General features: G+C 33.6%; 1 protein-coding gene across 7 annotated transcripts in view; it reads right to left on the bottom strand.

The window, feature by feature from the left end:
* The window catches only part of ASPH (aspartate beta-hydroxylase), a 114,811-nt gene that overhangs the window by 71,787 nt on the left and 20,996 nt on the right, over positions 1-22,028 (bottom strand). For all 7 annotated transcript variants that reach the window (XM_063393424.1, XM_063393443.1, XM_063393453.1 and 4 more), the window contains 3 exons: positions 3,342-3,431; positions 1,753-1,827; positions 1,123-1,284 (listed from right to left, as the gene is read on the bottom strand). In XM_063393424.1, coding sequence (XP_063249494.1) covers positions 1,123-1,284; positions 1,753-1,827; positions 3,342-3,431 — 327 coding nt within the window. The remainder of the gene's footprint in view (positions 1-1,122; positions 1,285-1,752; positions 1,828-3,341; positions 3,432-22,028) is intronic.

Genomic DNA, 22,028 nt, shown 5'->3' with positions numbered 1-22,028 from the left:
AAGAGATATTAAGAGATAGGTAAAATTGGTAAAAAGTACAAATAAAAAGCATTGAGAAAAAATTGCCCCTAGTTGGATTTAGATCATATGACTCTGCTTTAATATTTTGACTACAATTTTCATCATCCAGTCAATGCCCCAGGGTGACAAGATAGGACCATCTTCTTTATATAATGTCTGCATCTCTGCAGGACATAAATACAGTTAATACTCTTAGGGCATCATATCTGAATCCAAGAAGAATGAGAAAAAAGTATAGAAAAGACTGTGTTAATAAACTTCAAAATTTAGTTTAATAAACCAAAAGGTCCAGAAGTAGACTCCATACAGGTTTTATTGATGGGAGATGAACACATTGAGAGCAGCCACATCAAGAAGCACTTGGGGGTGCTGGTAGTTGAAAGACTGGACATGGGGCGGCTCTCCAGCGGTGTGAGAAGAGGCTGAGAACTGGGGTTCAGCCTGGAGAAAAATCACTCTGGGGTGACCTAATTGCAGCCTTTCAGTATCTTAGGGGGTCAAAGAAGCTGAAGAGGGACTTTTACTAGGGCATGTAGTGATAGGAAAGAGGTTTTGGCTTAAAACTGAAGCGGGGCAGGTTTCGATTGGATATAAAGTAAAAATTCTTCACTGTGAGGACGATGAAGCACTGAACATGTTGTCCAGAGAAGCTGTGAATGCCTCATCCCTGGAAGTGTTCAAAGCCAGGTGAGATGGGGCTTTGAACAATCTGGTCTAGTAAAAGGTGTCCTTCAAGGCAGAACGGTTAGAACTAGGGGTTCTTTAAAGTCCCTTTCAACCAAAACCATTCTATATGATTACATTCATGCCTCTGTTGGGGAAAGACATGCATATTTGGAGTACAGATTAATTTTGTTGAAAGCCCATAGAGTAGTAATTAATAATATATGGTTACTTGGATTCCAAAACACATAGCATTAAAATATCCCATTTTGACTAGAAATATATTTATTTGCTAAATTATGCTGTGATTGACACTTTCTAAGCCTCTATTTTAAATAGAAATTACAAGTCCAGGTTTTAATGAGACATATTTTCATTTGTCTGCATTGAGTTTTCCCTTATAAATTTATTTTCAAATGTATTTAGTCATTCAGATACCTTTCTGAACTGAGTCTGGTGTCTCATATGCTTCTGGAATTTCATTCTCAAGTTCTCTGACCATGTCATCTGTTGCAGGAGCTTCAAAAGTTTCTCCATGTATTTCTTCCTTTACTTGCCACTGGTCACTTACACTTTCATCTATATCTTCATGTCTCTCTCCTAATCAATAATGAAGATTGTTAGTGAATAAATTTTCTTTGGTATATTCTATTACCAGCAAATATCCAGTCTTCAGTATATCCTTTGTGCTTTCCAGCTAGAATCCCAAGGGAATGGGGAGTGACAGAAAACTTATCTGCACAGCCCAGCATTATAAACCCAACTTGCCAGGACCTTCTTTGCTCACATTAAAGGCCAACTCTGCTCTGTCCACTCTTGCCCTCTACACAGTGGTTTGAGGAAGCTTTTGTTAAATGACTGATTTGAGCTACTACTACCAAACAAGTCTGGATAAGAAGGCACAGTTTTAGGATTTGGTGACTGAACTTTCTGAATTTTCTTGAAAATGACAAATGAGTTGATTTGGTATGCACTTTAAGTGCATACCAAAACCATACTCTTGAGATTCATCTTGCCTATGGCAGGATTTATAAACTTTTCAGAGATTTCTAAGTGTTAATGCATTACCAGGCTGGGAATGGAGAGCTTCACGAAGAACAGATTGAATTTCGTCTTCCAATTCTATGTCAGCAGTCTTGTGCTCTAAAAGGATTATAAATTGCAGTGATGGTAAGTGCAAAAGGCAAAATCTAAACATTAACTCAAGGCTTGCAGCTTTTAGTAGGCTACATAATGTTCTTAAACCTTTTCACAAAGTTCCCTAGAGACTGACATGGTGAACCTCTGCAACTCACACAATTAGAAAAACAATTTTGTCTTGCTTACTTCTCCAAAATAGAAAGTATTGCAACAATCAGATTCATCCATCTGAAGATCAATTGGAAGAATTTATCTACAAGGCATTTTTTGCATATATATTTTTCCAGGGGTAACTATTCAAGGGGTAACTTGAGGTAACTATTCAAACCAAGAACTCTCTTTTAAGGAATTAATTTACTAACACTTTCATCCATTATCGTCCTACAATTTAGGCAGCAGTATTAGCAAGTCATATTTGACAACAAAATGCAAATTGCAGAAGTAGAGTCCTGTCAACTTCATGAACAGGGAAAATAGATTACAATACAATTAACATTACAATATCAATGTCTTGTTCCACTACGATTTGCCAGGAAAAATCACAAACTGGTTTCATGGACAAGTGATTGCCATCTAACACACCAGCCCAGGACATAATAGGAATTTCTATGAAGTGTTGTCTTCATATAAATGTCCTGAAATTAACATTGAGAAACCCTATAATGACACATCTGACAAAAAAGCTGTAAAACAGATAACAGCTGCATTTTTAAATAAGGATCCAAAATGTTATGAAAAATGGTCTCACAAAAACAAAAACCACACACACAAAAAAAACAACTAACCAAGAAACCGTATCTTGATGCATTTTATAAATGAAATCCTAAGAAAAGTAATGCAAATCTTTTAAAACAAAATCTATATTCCATAGATTCCACTGGCCATATGCTCTGTATTTGTATGTTTATGTATTAAGGCTCACATAAATATCACAGAGGATAAGCCTCTTCAATAAACACAAAAAAAATGTACTCTCTGAATAACACTAATGTAAATCACTTACATGAAATGTGACATGTAAAATATTTTTTCTTGACTCTCTCTTAATTCTAATACATTCTACTAATAGTATAGGGCTTTAAAAATGTTTTTTTTAACAGCAGGAGCTATTGTATTTGTTATATACTAGTAGGTTTAGTGGAAAAGTGAGTGCTTTATTATCTTACTAAGTTGATTATTGAGAGGGTTTTGTTTGCTTTTAAAGGTGATGAATCTGCTGTTATTCTGGTTGGATATACAGTTGGAAATCAATCTAAACCACAACCATGTATCATCAGAAAATTATTCCACTGAGATACAACTACAATGGTAACCAAGAAAATCTGCACTTTTCATGGTCAGTGATTTATACAAAGTTATAAACAGTGATTGTTTAACAGTGACTCCTGTTAAACAAACTTCATTAGATAAGCAATACAAAATCTATGAAAGAGTTGCATGTTAATGACACATATGAATTATAATCCAAATGAAGCATCATGTAGTTTGTTTCACCTATGATTCACAAAAGGGCTTACCTGATTCGACATACGACTTTTCAGCAGGCTGGTCAATCTCCTCGGATTCTGGTGATGTTGGCTGTGCTGGGACAGATCTTTCTTTAAGGCCTGCATTTTTCAGTTATAAAGTTAACTTTATGCCCTTTTTGAACTGATTCACTTACAAAATAAAGTTCTTTCAATTACACTGTAACTCTCAAAAATGCATTCAATCACAAATACAGGGCTGTCATAATATACAGTGATATAAAGACTAAAATGTATTCAATAGCAAACAAAGATGTTTGGAAGACATACAATGAGGAGGTAAAAAAGGTACAGAAATTTAAGCACTTGCCTTTATTTCAAAGTAACTGAACAAATGACTATGGTATTCTCAACACCTATTCAGTATCCAGTAAAAAAATAGGCAGCAAATTTTCCTCTCTGTTTCCAATTTGGCAAAAAGTGCTTCATATGATCAATTTTATAGGTTCTATAAAAGAAGAACTCATTTGAACTTTATGAAAAACTGTATAATATGAGAAGAGTTATTTTAAATTAATGTGTTACATCTTAGAAGACCTGATTAAGATTAGTTTGTTTTGACAAGAAATTACTATAGAAAAAGTATGACTGATGGAATTTTACCACTAAGATCCTGACCATCTACACCACAGTCTCTTTCTAGCTCAAAATATAATGAAATGAAAGCAATCAATAAATGTAATGATCAACACCATCATCATGGCAGGAGATAAAGATATAGCTGTGATATATCACGTCTTAAGACACCATATGCTCAAGAATGTGTTGTTATTAGACTAATTCTCCTCTCAACTCTCCTTTAGACGGGTTCAAGCAAGACTTATACAAGAGATTCAGACTGGGTATAAGAAAAAGCTCACACACCCACAACCCCCCACCACTACGAGGGCAGTGAAATCAGTGGAAAAGCCTGCACAGAGAGGCTGTGCATTCCCACCCTTGGAGGTTTGAAAGACCACACTGGAAAATGGCCACAGCAACTAGGTCATTCCTCTGAAATGACCCTGTTTTGAGCAGGATGTTGGCATAAGGATCTTCCAAAGTTCCTTGCAAATGGCACTTGCCTATAATCCTACATCCAAGGTAAATAAAGATAAGAATCCCTTCTCAACACACACCACTGCCCAAAGAAACTACTTTGTCAACAGCTCTATACATGGAAATCAATAGAAAAGATAGCATGTAAGAAAGCAGAGGCTGAACTATAATGAACACTCCCGTAGTCCTAGCAATCTCATAAAAGCAATTCTTAAGGGGATAAAAATTGTATTTCAATAAAGTATAATTAAAAAAAAAATAATTACCACATTTCTGTTGGAGTCAAACATATCTCAATGCAAATTGGATTAGTATGTCTCAAACCATATTTGTGTAGATTTGAGAGATATTTTATGCATTGTGAGAAAAACATGTATTTATTTGAAGTAATGGTTACAGAATAAGAGAACTAAGTCTATCTTTTTATATTATTTAAATTTAAATTATTTGAAGATAAGTAGTTAGGCTGTATCCAAAAGTAGACTGAGAGCCCACCACTTCAGAGTCAAAATAAGATGCTAGAAGAAAAATGCCAAATTTATACTTAGTTTTTGGCCAGTTTTCCTCTATCATTAAAAAACCACCCACCTAGAATATTAAAAATTATTATTATGACATTCATCTTTTCCTGTAGGAATATTAATGCCTATAAGAGTGAGAAGTTACTTCCTTCTACAATCATCTTAGGATGGAGACAAAACCAGTAACTCATTAACCACTCTCACACTTCAGAATCCGTAAGCATGGAAACAGCCACCTTGCTTTCACAAACACCATTCAGTTACTTTGCACATACACTGCTTTAAATAAGTCCTCATATCCTCAATAACCCCCACATGTTCAGTTCCAGACAACCGCATCCTCTGCTTCATGAACAATAAATGAATTCAAAGCATTTCAAAAGACAGCCAGTATTCCAAACCCACCAAGCACTACAGGTATTTAACAAGAGCGTGTCTTCGTTTCACTTGCACATTTCTCAACTTGACCTTCATGGCTTTTATATACATCTATCGTGTTTAACACTCATTTCTATTCAATCCTGTCAAGTATGTAATATATTAAATCATTTACTTTTTGTGAGATAGTATTTTCTGTCTTCTGTTTATTAAAATTACATTTATCTTTTACTTGCCTGTCACATTGTTTGAGCTTATGTGGTAACTTGCTGCATTAAGTTCAATAACAAAAATATTTCACAGAGATATACAACAACACAACAGATCTCTGGAGCAAAAATACTTTATTTTGTGGATGTCTGTATAGCCTGGACTGCTGCTCAAATAAAATTTTCTTCAGAAAGGAAAAAAATAAAACAACCCAACCTTTCCAGAACCCCATAAACTTTGGGTCATAGATACAATATGTTAATCAGAACAGCAATTCATTTCAAATTTCACTCCTATATAGTTACAAGTTCTGTCACATTACGGGAGAAAATAAAAAGTGATGCGCACTATACCATTGTGCCACCATCCTTGAGAAGTGTGATTTGAATGCTCCTCTGGTCAAATATGCATTTTAACACTTACCAGGGCAAAACTGAATAAATATATCTATCATCACCAGAACCTAACAGAGAATGTTCATTATGGAAGAGCATTTATTAGATCTTCATTCTCTCATATTTTTTGCTAGGCATCGTAACATTCACAATGTACATCTCTTCCCTCCCTCTTCATGAATTTATAAATATTTAGGAAATACCTCAGAGTAGATCATCTCTGTTAATTATCACAGCCAGAATCTTAAGATACTATACTGTTTTCTACAGCTTTATTTTGAACTATTTTTCATAGCTATTTGAATATTTTATTTTCTCAAAAAAAAATCCTTTAACCTTATTATCGTATCTTATAACTCTAGGATCAAAGCATGATGCAGGCATACATATGAACAGCTGAGGGAAATGTATTGCCAACTGTTGTACACAAAATTTTTAGCAAAACCACAAACAGAATTAACCTTCAGGACTTCAATCTTAAATTACCATCCACATGCATATATATACTCATTCTCAATTTCACTCCTTAGTTTTGTTTTCTTGAAACTAAAGCTGCAGTATATCAAGAATCAAACTTAAACTTCCATTACAAATTTTGTTCTGAATCCTGTGGAATTATATTGTGCCATTCTCTGCAATATACTTCCTTTCAAATTTATTTGGAAAATATTTACTACTAAATAAACTTGAAAGCAACCATAGATTCATTCTAAAATCTATTATCTCTGCAGAATTTTTTTGCAACTTTATTTATTCTACTGAGACTGCTGGATTAATCTTTCCTTGATCCTAAAAATACAGAAGCTGTAAGGACAAACTAACCCAAGATTTTGCTTATAGAAGCATCATGCAGTTGAAAGTGTTGAAGAAGATAATAGCTGCAAAAATACATAAGCTGCTCTCTAAACAAGTTCAACCAGAATACAGTAATACTAGCATATCACATCTTAAATGTAATTGGAATACAACAATATTTACCAGTGATGAAATAGGTGGCCTAATTTTCAGTAGTATTTACCAAAAGGTTGGCAAACTTCAAAAAAAAATCAGGACACAATTAAATAAAAAGTTATTATTAATCCAGCCTTCCAACACAAATATAGAGAAATAAAATAATTAAATAAATAGGGAACAGAAGAAAAGCAGAAACATATTGTCATGGGATCAAAAGACAAAAATGTAGGAACATTTTGATTGAGGATAACCTGGGGTATCATGATAAAGTGCAACACTCAAGCTGGTTTGACTATTTGTATACAAAATAGTTTTCTTGGGAGAAAACTAGTTTCCTTAGAGAAAAAGTTTGGCAGAAAACAAGTTACATTTATTTGTTTAGTTTTTATGTCACTACAGTCCATTAATGTTCCTCTTGTTTGTTTCTGTGAAATAGAAATATTTTATGAGTTTCCACTACATGTGTCCAGATAAGCCTGTAAATATTGCTTTTAAACTTGCATTTTATATAGAACATTAGACCTTCATCTCCACATCAAGCAAATACAAGTAAATGTGGAAGAAAAAAAAAATCACAAAACCCTAAACCCATATTTAGAGTAGACTTGAAGTAACTGGCATCAATTTGACATTTGAATGTTTTCAATACATATTGGTATCCAGGCACATTAACAGATGTACATACTTGAGTTTCATACCAGACGTGTCTGGTTTGTGTCTACAATACCAGTACACACTGAACAGTTTTAAAAAAATATTTTATATATAGCCTTTGTTCACACTTATTTTCAGAAAACATTATTTTCTTATTGCCATATTCATATAAATATGCTGAATTTTACATTCTTGAGGTCTGTTCCTCATTAGCAGAATAGGAATTCTTGTTTATTTCTTTTCCTTCTTGTCTTCCTTGTATTGGCTTTTAACTATCTTTTTTGTTTCTTTGTCTTTTCCCACCTGAACAGTGCCATCCTTTTCACCAGCTGACTTTTTTGTAGTCTCCTTGGATTTTATACTTTTGTCTTGGCCTTTTTCCTTTCCTCTGTCTCTTGTAGCCCTGTCAGAATCTTTCTTTAATTTATTCATATCAACAGCTTTCTTGTCCTTTCGATCAGTAGCATCTTTTCCTTTCCTGGTTTTCCTTTTTTCTTCTTCATTTTCCTCCTTCTTGGATTCCCTTAATTTCTTGAGTGGTTCCTTAACAGCTTCTTTTACTTTTTAGTTTTTCATTTAAAAAAGAGGAAATGTTCAATGAGAGAACCAATCTTCAACAAAAAAAAATCTTTTGAACAATCATGTAAAAGCTTTGATCAAATTATTTAATATTTGTTAGATTTAAACTAGTATAATTAACTCCAAAACTTTAAGCAATTTAAACAAATTAGTTTTGACTTTCTAGGAACATCTCACACCATGCAGCCAGTGAATAACCTTAGCTTATACTGCAGCTGCATCCAAATGAAGAGTTAAGCTGGAGAAAGCCATGCCTCTGTTATCTTACTGCTAACTTCTGCAGAATGCTAAAATCACTTTTGCCTGTGAGCATGAAAATCACAAAAAATTTTGAACCTTTGACAACAGTGTAACAGTTGCAAATGTTATTACACAAATTTATAATAAAATATTTTAGTGATATTTATCTCGTATTAAGCAAAGATTTTAAAAAGATAACTGAAGTATGTATCGAGAAGTGCAAATAAGAAGAAACAGCAATGTCTTGATGAATTAAATCAAGTCCAAAAAATTTAACTTGGTTAGACTAAACTCAGTGAAATCAAAGCCATAATTGTAAATTGGTTCTTACAACTTTGCTTTTCAGTTATCAGTAACTTTTTTTTTTGTTTTACTTTTGGAGTTGTGTCTCTTGTGCTTCTTTTCTATACTTCAATTCACATTTGGCTGTGACAGGGTATACAGATAATATGTCATAAGAACAATCAGAACAGAATCCTTGACATTTATGTTCAATACGTTTACTGTTCAATATTTACTTCCATTTTGCCATAGTTTTGCAAATATTTGTCAGTACCAGTATAATTCTCCAGATAAGGAATTTTTAAGTGAATAAAATTCAGAGATTTTTCCATTAAATCTGTATGCAATATTTGCATTTAATTTTGAAATTAATACTTCCACATTATTAAGAAAGTGAAAATTACTTTTACAAATAAACAGCTCTATTTTTATTTAGACTTCTGAGAGAAACTCACAGTTTCATAGCAGTCTGTTGAGGCAAAAAAGCAAGTCTGCCTCTAGACAATGTGTAACATTTCTGTGGAGTGAACAATTCAGTTACATAGCTCAGTCTAAAAGGAATGACATCGTATTTCCTTCAAAGTGGTTTTTGACACAAAAAAATTGAAATACGCCATTTCTTTAGTCTCATATCAAACACTGAAAAACAATCCAAAACTGAGGAAAGAATTGCTAATTGACATTTATTACATTCCTGGATACATGCAGTTTGCAACCAAATTATACCAAGCACAATGTCAAACATATGCTAAAAATTTCAACTTGTTGCACGATGCTGAGAGAAGTCCCACTGAAATGAGCAGCAAGCTTTCCTTAGCAAATACACTTTTTTCCTCATGAAGATTTGCAAGGTGAACAGCATGCTTTTTTCATATACTGCTAGAAAAAAAGCACCTTACAGTCTGTATGTCATTAATGTAACACAGAGACTGTTTCCATAGCGTCATCCTGCCTGGAGATAACCAAGCAGATATAAAAAGCTAAGCACCTGAAGTACATGTGGTACCTTGGTGTTTGCTGAGGCTAATTAGCTGATTTTGTCTTCAACACTATGACCTGTTCATACAGCAATGTAATTATAAATATATGGCATAAATTGGTTGCAAGCTATCCCACACTAAGCTTTTAGAAAATGTTGCAATCCTGCAAATAATATTAAAGGGGAAATTATTGAACTTTGCCTAAATTTCAACTCCCACAGAAAAAAAAATAGATCAAAGTATTAAAGTACAGCCTTAGAAGAATTAAGGCGCTTGAATCCAAATACAATATAGTAATAGTATAATGAATTCATGGAACATAACAAAGAGGATTTCACATGAAGCAAAATCTTACCTAAAAACATGCAAAATATCAGATTATCACCAACTACTTACAATCCAAACAAGACATTGTTGTAAAAAAGATCCACACAAAGGAAACATAATCTCTAGTTAGGAAAGCACTTGCATTGCCACTAAATCTCAATCAGTATTAAAAAAAATACTGAAAATTTGCAAGAAGAATAGTTTGCTGCACCATTAGAAAATATTTAGCCAACATAGCTAGTATTAGTAAACATTACAACCAACGGTTGGTATTTGTAATGCACATGCATTTCATACATCATTATCAGCATGAAGTTCCACATGAGAAACAACATTAAAAATACCTTTGAGTTTAGTTTTTTTCTTGGCTACCCCTCCTGGCTCCTCACCTAATTAGTTGCAAAATGGAAATAGGTTATGATCATATTCATGATGTTTAATAAACTTGACATGAAATTTCCCAACCTGCCATGCTTTGTAAAAAGCTCACTTTACATAGCACACTACAATGCTATGGAAAAATACAAAATATTGACTCATTAAGAATAAAGCAACTTAAGTTGCAGGACCATGACAATTACTGATATGAAAGACTAATCAAAGAAAAATACCACATTACCAGATGCATGCTACTTGTGAAGTGTCTTAACTTGGAGATTGCTCAGTTCTCTCCAGACAAGTGCTGCCACATATTTATAGCCAAAACCCTCTCTGATTTCTCTGCAAAGTATTTGTCAGTTCCCTCTCAAACACACTAATATATATTTCTATAAAATTTCATAAATATTTTATAAACATGTTAACTCAAAAGGCCTTCAAGTACACAGGAATGGCAGAATATATAAATTGACTGTTTTCTTACAACAAATTACAACATATGTTTCTTCATCCAAAGGAAAATAAATGTTTTTGTAAAGGTATTGTTCAGTTACCATTTCATTAGAGTTAAAATACTTACTGCATTACTTCAGACTACTTAAGACTGTTAGGATTTTTATTTTAAAAAATAAACCTTATTCTCCAAAATCAAGTGCTGTCTTCTTTTCCTGTTGTAGCTAACAAACCGAGAGCAGTCAGCCTCTTGATTGTACTTCATAGCTAGTACCACAAGGGGCATAAAGGCAAAACCCTTTCCAAAAATACAAATACTATTTAGCTTCATCTTTTTAATACCATTAAAAGAGACTGGATTATCACTACCATGATGCTGTGGATTAAAACTTAAATCACACAAACAGCAATTTGAAAAACAAAAATCATGTAGGTTGCTACCTAAAAGCCAACTAGAAAGCAAAGAAAACTGAAAAAATATAGTATTTTTAAACTATGTATTTTTAAACTCATACATTATCTTACAAAACGAGGAGAGACAGTCCCACATCTCAACACTAGGCTTCTCATTCAGACATACAAAACACCTATGCTGAACATCTGCACCATAAGCTTAGGTTTCCAGAAAACAATACCTACCAAAACTGTGTCACATATCAACACTTAATCTGAAAAAAAAAACAATCATCTGATAGCCTATACTAAAAAAGTGAAATCATTTATTTAAAGAATGTAGCCATTAAAGTCATTGTAGTCACCTTGCATTTAACTTTGAAACTACTCGTTTTCAAAATATGAAGTGCTGACATTGTGGCCAAAATTGTTTTTAAAAGGGTTAGTCAAGAAAAATACAGGCTTCAGATTAATTTCCTCACAAACTCATACCTGGGATATGAGTCTTTTCAAGCTCTTCCCTCACAGATTACCACCATTGCTGAAGTCCAGAGCTCTAACTTGACTAAAATCATTATTCATTATCTTACTATTTCTAAGCAATGCACAGAAGGATAAGTTAACATTTTTTCATATAAAAGGAAAAATAGACTCCAACTTTCACTTACATCATAAATAAAAATGTCAACAATAAAAGGTACTCAGAAAAGCTGCACAAAGCCATATTTAAATGCTCCTCCTTTCTTTTCATATTAAAATTAAGCATTACTGAATATTTTAAGATACTCTTAGAAGCATGTGTTGACAAGGAATTTTACAAGTATCAGTATATGCAAAAAAATCATACAGATATTTCAAATTCTTTTTAAATAAAGACATACACACTATGGTGAAAGATTACAAAATACCTTGTTCACTGATTACTGTTATTTCACTTGTTAAATATTCAGACAAGCAGTAATTTTGTTTCAATCTCCTTTAATGCAATGAATAGCACTAAAGTTTTCAGCAAATTATCAATTAATGACATAATTACACAGAACATGTAAACGTTAACATATTAATAGACCTGTTCACAAGGGAAGTATGTAAAATGTATTTTAAAACATTACTATTATGCAATAATCACGAGATCAAAATCCTGCTGCAGCTTGATTCCATCTGGACATGATCCCTACAAGGGGAAAGCCCTACAGCACAGGGAAGTCTCACTTGTCAGCCCCAATTAGGCTGAAGCAAGATGGGTGCAAACCACCTGGTTTTCCAAGATAGCAACATCCAGGGCACCTAAGGGAATTCATGGCAAAGACTTCGGCTCTTACAGCACAGGGGCACACAAACAAATGTCCAGAATTCTATAAATTATGTAGTTGAACTTGTGGACTCTCATTCTGAAGTCCGATTCAAGTGGCTTCACACTTGTTTTGAGCTAGTTTTAAAGTTCCTTTTCTTTCCATTCATCCCACATTATAAATGTCCAAAGCTGGTAACACAAGAAGAAAAGATACAATTTATAACATCAAATGTGGGTATAATGGAATGTCAGAAATGGCTACTATAGGAGTTAGTTAAAAAGTTGAGTTCAAAGTTAACATATGTGGATAGGTTTGCAATATTTTTTAAATGACTGCTCTAAATAGTCATTCTGTAAATTAAATACTCCTCTCAAATTGCTTATTTTCATATAGTGCTTAAAGGTGATCAACATGCTGTCTTAACTTATACTTTGAAGCTCAGGAATATTACAAAGCATTCTTATCTTGCAACAAAGTCCAGTCATTTCTGCTCTTTTTCCCCATAAAAATCTTCAAGAACATTCTCCACAAACAATCCCCAAGTGAGAGCACAGATTTAGAACTTAAGCATCAGAAGAAAAATATATAAATACTATTTTTATTTAGAAAGATAAGCATTGCAAAACAAAAATAATAGGCAAAAAGCTCTGTTTTTGAGCAGTTTCCCAGATGTTTACAAATAACATTCTCATATTAAAGAACATATTGAGCAAGCTGGCATGAGCAAATACTGTTTTATACACTTAATAACCCTGAAAACTTTAATAGCCTTTGTAGACGAAGGGCTTTGCCATGAGAAAAAAATTCCTGTAAGTCAATTTCTCCACAACCTCTACCTGCATAAACACTTTTAACCTGCAGTATCACAAAATAAATGTAAGCTAATTAAGGCAGCTTATCCACTTAGATGTGAAAAAGGGAGAGGCTACTTTGCATTTACCGTAGAAAGCACAGGGGCCAGGTTAGAACTAAGCAGCTGACAGACAGCACTTGCTACACTTCTGCAATTTATGCAAAGCCTGGATAACAGAATATAAAGCGTCAAGTTTTAAAACATTAGGGCTGTTTTCAGATTCTTGCCTTAATTTATGATGTTCCATCAAGAACCTCCTTAACCACACAGAAAATCAGCGAAATTGTAAAAATTGCAGTACCGAAAGAGGAAATACAAATCTGTAAGCCAAAATCTTTAACATTTTTTTCTCTCCTTTCTATTTTCCTTTTCTAGAAGAACTGCAAGTCAGAAAAAATTGTGATTGTTTGTATATCCCCCTGCACATAATTATTACTATGATTGTGCATTTACAATATGTTGTGTTAGATCTACAAGGTCATCTGCTAAACAAAATTAGTTTACTGACAGAAAGCAAACACCCACTTACCTTAAACTGAGCTCAGAGTGGTTGTCTTACCAAAGCCTGTAACTCTCCAAGTGCAAGAGTTTTAATTCATACAACTAGCATAAACCCCCCCCCAAACAACAAAACACCAAACTTCAGTATGTTCTCCATACGTTGCTTGAATATCTCTTGCTTATTTAATTGCCTAATGCCAGAAGAAAAATCCAGATCAGGTCAGATACATGTGCTAGAAAGCACTTTTGTTTCCTGAAGTCACAGATGTTTATGCTGCATCTTGTACGAGCAGATGTAAGAAACCAACAAGTAAATCTTGCCTTTATTAGCCTCATCTTGAGACACACATCCTAACTGACGCTGAGAAAGACAACACAATGTATTTCATACTGCTGTGACATTGTTATGATGGAAACCTAACAGGGAATAACACATCTCTCCAAAATCACTGATCTGTACACAACAGCTTTCCCCAGCTCTCAAATTACATTTACAATACAGATGGGTTTTACCTCTCCCATCTGACCATGAAATGATATTAAAATTTTTCTAATGCTTCAATATATTCTTCTTCTATGCTGCCATCTAAATGCAACCTATACCAATAACTGTTATGAAAATTTGATTTCTTCTATAGCCAGTCAATTGAGACTAATAATGAACATTTTTAAAGGGGGCAGGGGGAAAATACTTGCAAAAAATTTTGCAATAATAATTTTAACAGATATGGAAACAATGTACTCTTTATTGTCTTCAATTCAAAGTTATTCCATACATTATGAGCATTGTGATTTCTCTCTGCCATATAACACTCTTTTACTTTCAAATTAAATACTGCTGAAGGTGGTCACAGAAATCTGGGGTTCAAAGCTTCCAAAAGTTTTCAGCCATTTCAGATGTATAGGTATTAAGGGTTTTTTGCCCCATAAATTTCATTAGTATCACAAGAAAGCAAGCAAAAGCTTTGCTACGAAGGTTAATGCAGTATTTTGTTTGAAGACTGGCAATTAAAATATCAAACATTTAGCAACAAATGACAGTCAAACATCCCACAGATTTCTAAAAATGCTGGACAAACTCGAAGACTACAATTTTAGTCACAGACATTTATTTCTGGAGCTCTGAAAATTTAAAATAAATTAATTGTAAGGAATATCTAATGAAAACCGCATGTCCAATTTAATACAAAATCAGGAAAGTTACATTCCTTGCTGTATTCCTTGCTGTTGTATAAAATCCAGCAAGTTCCTATCACTTAAACAATATATTTTCTACAAAAAAGCATTATTTGCTACTAATTTTCATCTATTTTAAGATACTCATAAACTGCAGGAGAAAGCAGAAGCCTTGCTTTCTAAAATAATTATTCTAAAATAATAGAAGGCAAAACACCATGGCTTTCAACCCACACCTTAAAAATACTTTAAAAATAAATTTAATGACTGTATTTTTATAGTCACAAACAATCAAACTAAAAATTTAGTTTTCAAGTTCCTCAACTAATTTCAAACAATTTGTGCAGACTCAAGCAAATTGGGATACTGTTCAGTTTTCTTTGCTTCTTTGCACATCATGCTCTTCTTAATGTTTTTTGCTGTTATTTTAAAACAAATGAGCAAACAAACAAAAAAGTCTGCCATGCTAATATAACCAAGGATTCAACTAAATCTTATTACCCATCCTTACTAGCCAAGTCCTGCTTGTAATCACAGCCATTAGTAGAATACATGAAAACCAAACTCCTCCATCCCAACTTTTGGAGAGTTGGGAGAGCTCCACTCACCACTGGTGAGGGTTTATTAACTCAACAGGAACAACCTCAGGCAAGAGTGAACATTTCTGAGAAGACTATTTTCCAGAAAAGAAGTACCCTACAAAGGTATTTATTTACACTAGGTCTTTGCACTCACCCTCACCCCTTCTGCCCTGACAAATTCTTCATTCCCAATGTAATTGTTTTCGAGCAGATGCCTACACACTTAATAAAATGAAAAAGGAAGTTGTATATGATATCAAATCAGAACTCTGCAGGCCTGCATTTCATATCTGCAGCCCATGTTAAACTAATTCACTGTTTACTCATCACCTATCTCAGTACCAGTAGCTTTCTTGTGGTTAAAGCAATCCATCTCAATTTCACTTGCCAAATTTCTGGTTTATCAATTCATTTTTAACTACTTTGTATAAACTTCATTATATAGAATTCTTACAGCAGATGTTTCTCTTCTCTTTCTAGCTACATAGTTCCATTACTGAAGCATCTACAATAGGATTCAATGTTCCATGACAATTTTTTAATTAACACTGAGAGGTATTAATACCCCAAAACAATGATGAAACTCTTATTTCTAATTCAAAACTGCTTCTAAAATTAAGATTTAAAAAATTCTCAAACAAAACAACCCAAGCTTACTTATTTCCTACATCTCAGACACTGCAAGTTTCTTGCACTTGCTAACAAACTCAGTAATATTCCAGATTTACTAGCATTTATTTTCATAATGTTTAGGGGTTTCTTTCTTTTCTTTGCTTTACACTTCATATATCTTGTTTTAATAACCATTAACTTTATATGTTGTTAGCATTCTTACACCCTAATCCCCAAATATTTGGAAGAATGCTCTCATGGCTCTATTTAATTCAAAAACCTTGAGCAACAGTATTAACTCATCACAACATTTCACTTGAATAACACCAGCATATTTTTATTACTTTTAAAAGATTATATAGTACCCTGAGTTGGATGCTCTAGAGAAAGTTTTTTCAAACAGGCATGTTAAATTGCTTTAAAAATGGCATGCCAAAGTAAGTGAAATTTTATTTATTTTAAGAAGAAGTTAAAATTTCAGCCTGCAACTACTAGTGTTTAAACTTGGGTATCAACTTCATTTAGGAAACCAACACAAACTTAAGCAAAGCAGGCATGACAAAAAACAATTTGATACAATTTTAATAGTAATTTTTTGGAGTACATTATTCATGTTTTAAAAGGACAGCTCCGTTTCAGCTTTTGGTACCTGATACAAACTGAAGGACACAATTACAAACTGCCCTTTCTATACCAGTAACTTCATGATAGCAGATAGAATTCACATACATGGAAAGTATTTTTGGAACAACTGTCATAAAAGTTTCACAAGAAAAATATTCAAATTTGCAAAACTATGTTAAATACTTCAATTTCTCAAGGAATAGAAGACATTAAATTCTAATTTCCAATTAGTCTTTAATATATTCAGTATTACATTAGAAATACACAATCACAGCTTCCCACTTCCACAGAAGGCCCACTTTAAAAACCAAAAGAAATGTGGAACAGCCCTTGTGATGTGATTGTCATATTAATGAAAGGACTGAAGATAAGGTTTGAAAACAGACAAATCAGGGGGAATAAACCATATGACAGAGTAGCTTCTGAGTAGAAGACGTTAGCTAACTTAGAAATGTTTCTGCAGAATTTTCAAGCACTTATAAATTAAATGCTTTTCTTTGAACAAGTAGAAACAACCTATGTGAGAAAGCAGTGAATCACAAAATAAGTTATTTATTAAAATTATATTTCACAAGAGAATTATCATTGTCATGTCTGTATTAAGGATTAACATAAAAATATGTATTTACAAAATGCAGTCATGCTAGAATACTTTATAATCAAGGCTGTTACAAAATGCTTCACTTAATGTTTGCTAGAAAGACGAATGTTATAGTGTTAACAGTAGAGATTATTACACTTAAGCTTTGTAAGTTTGTGCACAAAATGCACAAATTGAAGCACATACAGAAACCAACTACACAACCACAGATACATGTTTTATTCTACATATGTACACACCTGTGTAATACTTGTCATCCTGTCACAAAAATGGAAAAATTATTGAAAGGCTTTCAACTACTGAAACAGCATTGCATGGCTAACTTGAGTTCAATCTTTAGTGTCCATTTGGGAGGCTCCCCTCAATGCCATAAATTCTTGCTATAATGAGATTGATGATTTCATGGACATTTTTGAAAGCCAATCAAATTAGTCTTTCAGTCACTGGTTCTGTAAATCCAAAATAACACAAGTCTTTTTTCCCTGAACCCCTTCATTCTGTGACGTACCATCAACATCATCTGCAGCTTCGCTCTCTTCTTCTTCTAGTATTTCAAAAGGAGTCAATACATCATAGAGAAATGAGAGAAAGCCATAAAACCAATCAGAGCTTTCCTCTGCTAAAATATTAAGGACTTCCTCAAGGGAATCAATATTTTCATTACTGCCATCTTTGGTCAGGCCTATACAAGAATAGAGGAAAGAGAGAGAGAGAGAGAGAGGGAAGGGGAAAAAAGAGAGAGCAGTTAGGTGGAAAGAGGAAACTGTAAAAGGAGGATCTGTGAAAGATATCTCTTGTCACAGACAGAAGTCTTTACAGGAATTCTAACTAGGAAATAGAAAGATGTTAAGAAAGTTGACTCTTTCCAATACAGACTGTAATCTGGGCAATAAACATGCAAAATATTATGCCAGAATCTTACTAAAAAAAAAAACAAACAAAAAGAAGAGAAAAAATGGCAGTAGCTTTGCTTTCCCTTCTCCTAAAACTAAACCCATTTATATTCAGGTTTTCTGCCACAGCATTCACCTTTAGACAATTTTTTATCACTAATCTACTACTTTAAAATCACTCAGTTTGTTTAATTTTTTAAACCATCTTGTTCAAATTTGAGAGCCTGCAACTGATGGCCAAGAATAACATTTAAAGCAAAGAGTATATAAACAAACTTGTCACAGACACATTGTTAAGGATAACATTCTTATTCATGCACAATTTTGATTTTGCTTAGAAGTGAGGATTCTAATTGCTGGGGGGTGTTGTTTTGCAGTTTGTTTGCTTGTTTGGGTTTTTTAACGTGTTTCACAACCATTTTTTTCTATGATAGATTTTCTATATGATGCACTTGATCCTCGGAAATTATTTCCACACCTGAGGATATACAGAACACCAGATTAAAATGAACAGGTAGCCAATACAGGGTATAAATTTTGTAACATAGAAAATCTAAAGCAGGATATAGAGCTAAAGTAGAGCAGACCAGAACTGCAAAGATTGAGCTCATCACTACTAAAGTCCCCAATATTAGGGACTAATAGTTACTATTTTATGTTACAAGACCCACTGATCTAAATGGCATTTGTAAAGTGCAAATAAGCCATGGCTAATGCTTTTTTTCCCCTCCTGTTTTTGGGGAGGTCTTGCCGAGGTTTGTTTGGCATTTTTAATTAAAATCACAGTTTTACAGTTATTACTAAATAACATTTCAAATTTTCCATTCTAGGAAAAGCACAACAGAATGACCAGGCAACAAGAAACAATTACTGGTACACTTTAAAGCTGCAGAGGAAGGAATTTCCCCCACTTCTAACCAGAACAAACCTTCATTTGTGTTGAAAACACAAGCAGAAAAGTGAGCTAAAGGTGAAGACAGATTGTTGAAACACAAAATTAAGTGAACATGTTGCACATGCAGATTACAAAGCAGTATTAGATGCAGGTTAATGAAACATTCAAGATAGAGAAGTTCACAGCAGAGACATTTAACACATTTCAACATGTTTTTCTTACAGCACATAGTGAAATTATCAATGATAATTCTGAAGAAACTTCCAAGTCCATGATATTCCACATCCTTGTACCTGGATGTCCAGAACCTCTACTTGAGTGACCAGCCATTCTCTTTAACTTTTCACTGGATAGCCCAAAGGTTTAAAAATGACAGATTGAATCCAGGAGGCAATCCAGGTATTATAAATATCCCTCTCCAACTTCTTCCATGGCTTAGTTCTACAAAAATTAAATTTTATAAACAACTTTATGCACAGTTGTACTCAGTTATTCTAATTTGTTTTCAAAATTTGGATCATACAAGATGTAAAGATATAAACTAAGGATATTTATTGAATAAGAAAATCTCAGTATAAGAATGGAAACTTGAATCTAAAAATCTTGAAAGTACAATCTAAGTTATAAATACAGAATTATTACTTGTGTCATTCTAGTCTGTCAGAATCTCATATAAAAACAAAATGGGGGGAAAAATCCAAGAAAAGAAAAAAATCAACACACTACTCCCAAAAGACCTCAGGCTTTAGAAGTCATTTTTGTAAACATGTACAGAATCATACAGAGGCCCCTGTTCTTGCACTAAGTCAAGAATAAGACTTTTGGGCAATTACATTTATAAAATGGAGTACAGTAGCGTATTTTCTTTGAAAACACTAGGACTCCAAATCGAACCACAGAAATTGGAAGAATGTGTCTTACAGTCTTTGTCAAAAGAACACCAAACAAAAAAACCCTCTAAACCCTTTCTTTAAAATTCTTTGCAAAAATTATCCAAGATGAAGATAAGAGCCTTTGAATTTAACAAAATAAACCCAAGAACAAAACAAAACAAACAAAAAAACCTCAGAAAACATTCCAGCCTGAGTTTAAAAAACCACAATCTTGTCTTGTTTTCTAAGAAAGAGTACAAACACACTGCCATCTAATTAACACTCTATTTTTCATCTTCATTCACCCATATAACCAAGAACTGCTTTTTAAAAAACTGATAAGCTCACAAAAAAACATGGTAACAAGTATCTTAAAATGGTGACAAAAGCAGAGCAGCTGTACCCTACTAAAGCAGGGACTCACAAGATATAGCTACTTTATTTCAAGACAAGTCTTAACATGACAATTTAAATCCAAGTGAGTGAAGGAGTCCAAATATGTCTGTTCAATAGTTACAAGCAGTAGGGCACAGGACTTCCCTACATCCATGTAACAAGAAAAGCCTTTCTTCTCCTGTAGACACCTCTTTTTATGAAAATGAGCACCAGACAACCTTTAATATTTGAAAGTGCTACAGTAGAACATGAGAAATTTATCCTAAACAGTTGAACTGTGCAAAAGCATTCTTTTAACACCTATTACCTCACTACAGATTTTTTGAATGTGCAGTCTCAGTGTGACTGCCTGCAAAGATATTTTTGTACTGTAGGTGAACCAAGGGAAAAGAAGATTTCTCACTTGGATTCATTCTACTGCTCACTACTGTTGGATGCTGATACACGAGGATGGGGTTTTGCCATTTTCTGCATAGCTGGACTACTCAGAACTAAATGCACAAGAACAATAAAGGGACTGTTTTCTGTAGCTGCAGCTCCAAAGCTGTACTAACTACTGCAACTATTTAAGGAGAATTTCTCAGGATACTGTTGCCTCTTAAAAGGGATAGAAGTACTAAAGCAACAGCTTGGCTCCAAGGTCACTATTACAACAGACATTGGTACCACTATACACTTATTTTGGTCATACCACTAAAGCCACTGCTTCGCAGTACTGATTTAAAGCAAGGTCAGATGTGTGGCACTCCCCCTAGAATAACACCCTTTCGAGGACACTCAGAGTGAAGTGCACAAAAACTGGGGAGGAAAGTACTGCAAACAGCAGTCCCCAAAGGAGCAGAGTACAAAACCTCTCTTCCCATTACCCGAAGGAATTCTGTAAACAGAACCTCAGAAATACCTATGGAAAAAGACAAAATCTGCAAGATAATGGCAGATTAGCTTCAACAACTTTGCATTTCCACCACAGATAATTGTTTAATAAATGCTACAATAGTCCATAATTACTTGTGGTTGGTTGACTGGAGGGAGTGTAGGTAGTTTAGTTTTTTTGGTTTTTTTACTTCTCACACACCCTTTTGAAAATTACACAAATTCCTCAAGAGAACCTCATCATGAAACCCGCTTTGATTCCAACCAATAAAAAAGAACAGATCCTATCATACCTTATACAAACAAGAAATAAAATAATAAATTTTAATTCTTCTGTTTAGGTATGGCCAAGTAGTAAAGAAAATTATTAAATTATCAGCTACTAAACCATTATTTGAAACACAAAGTCATGCTGGTAGAAGCATTTCGCAAAATGCTAATTAAATTAATTTAAACTTAGAAGATATTTACCTATAATATGAAATTCAATCTTGAAATTTGTAGTGAAAACTAAAGGGTATGGAAGTGGATAACATTAAACCACTGTACCTATCACAACAATACACAATACTAATGCTGCAATAGCTAAAGAACAGAAGAGAAAAAAGCATATTAATTCCTGTCATTAAACACCAAACTGCAGTAACTCCTTTTGTACTGGAGAAACCACTTGCTGTTACGGCAGTCTGACCCGGAAAAAAAAAATCCCAGAAAGTAATAAGCC

The sequence above is a fragment of the Prinia subflava genome, chromosome 1 (assembly GCF_021018805.1).
Source record: "Prinia subflava isolate CZ2003 ecotype Zambia chromosome 1, Cam_Psub_1.2, whole genome shotgun sequence".
NCBI lineage: Eukaryota > Metazoa > Chordata > Aves > Passeriformes > Cisticolidae > Prinia > Prinia subflava.
Note: the sequence above shows the minus strand (reverse complement) of the source record. Positions and strands in the feature narration are given on the sequence as shown.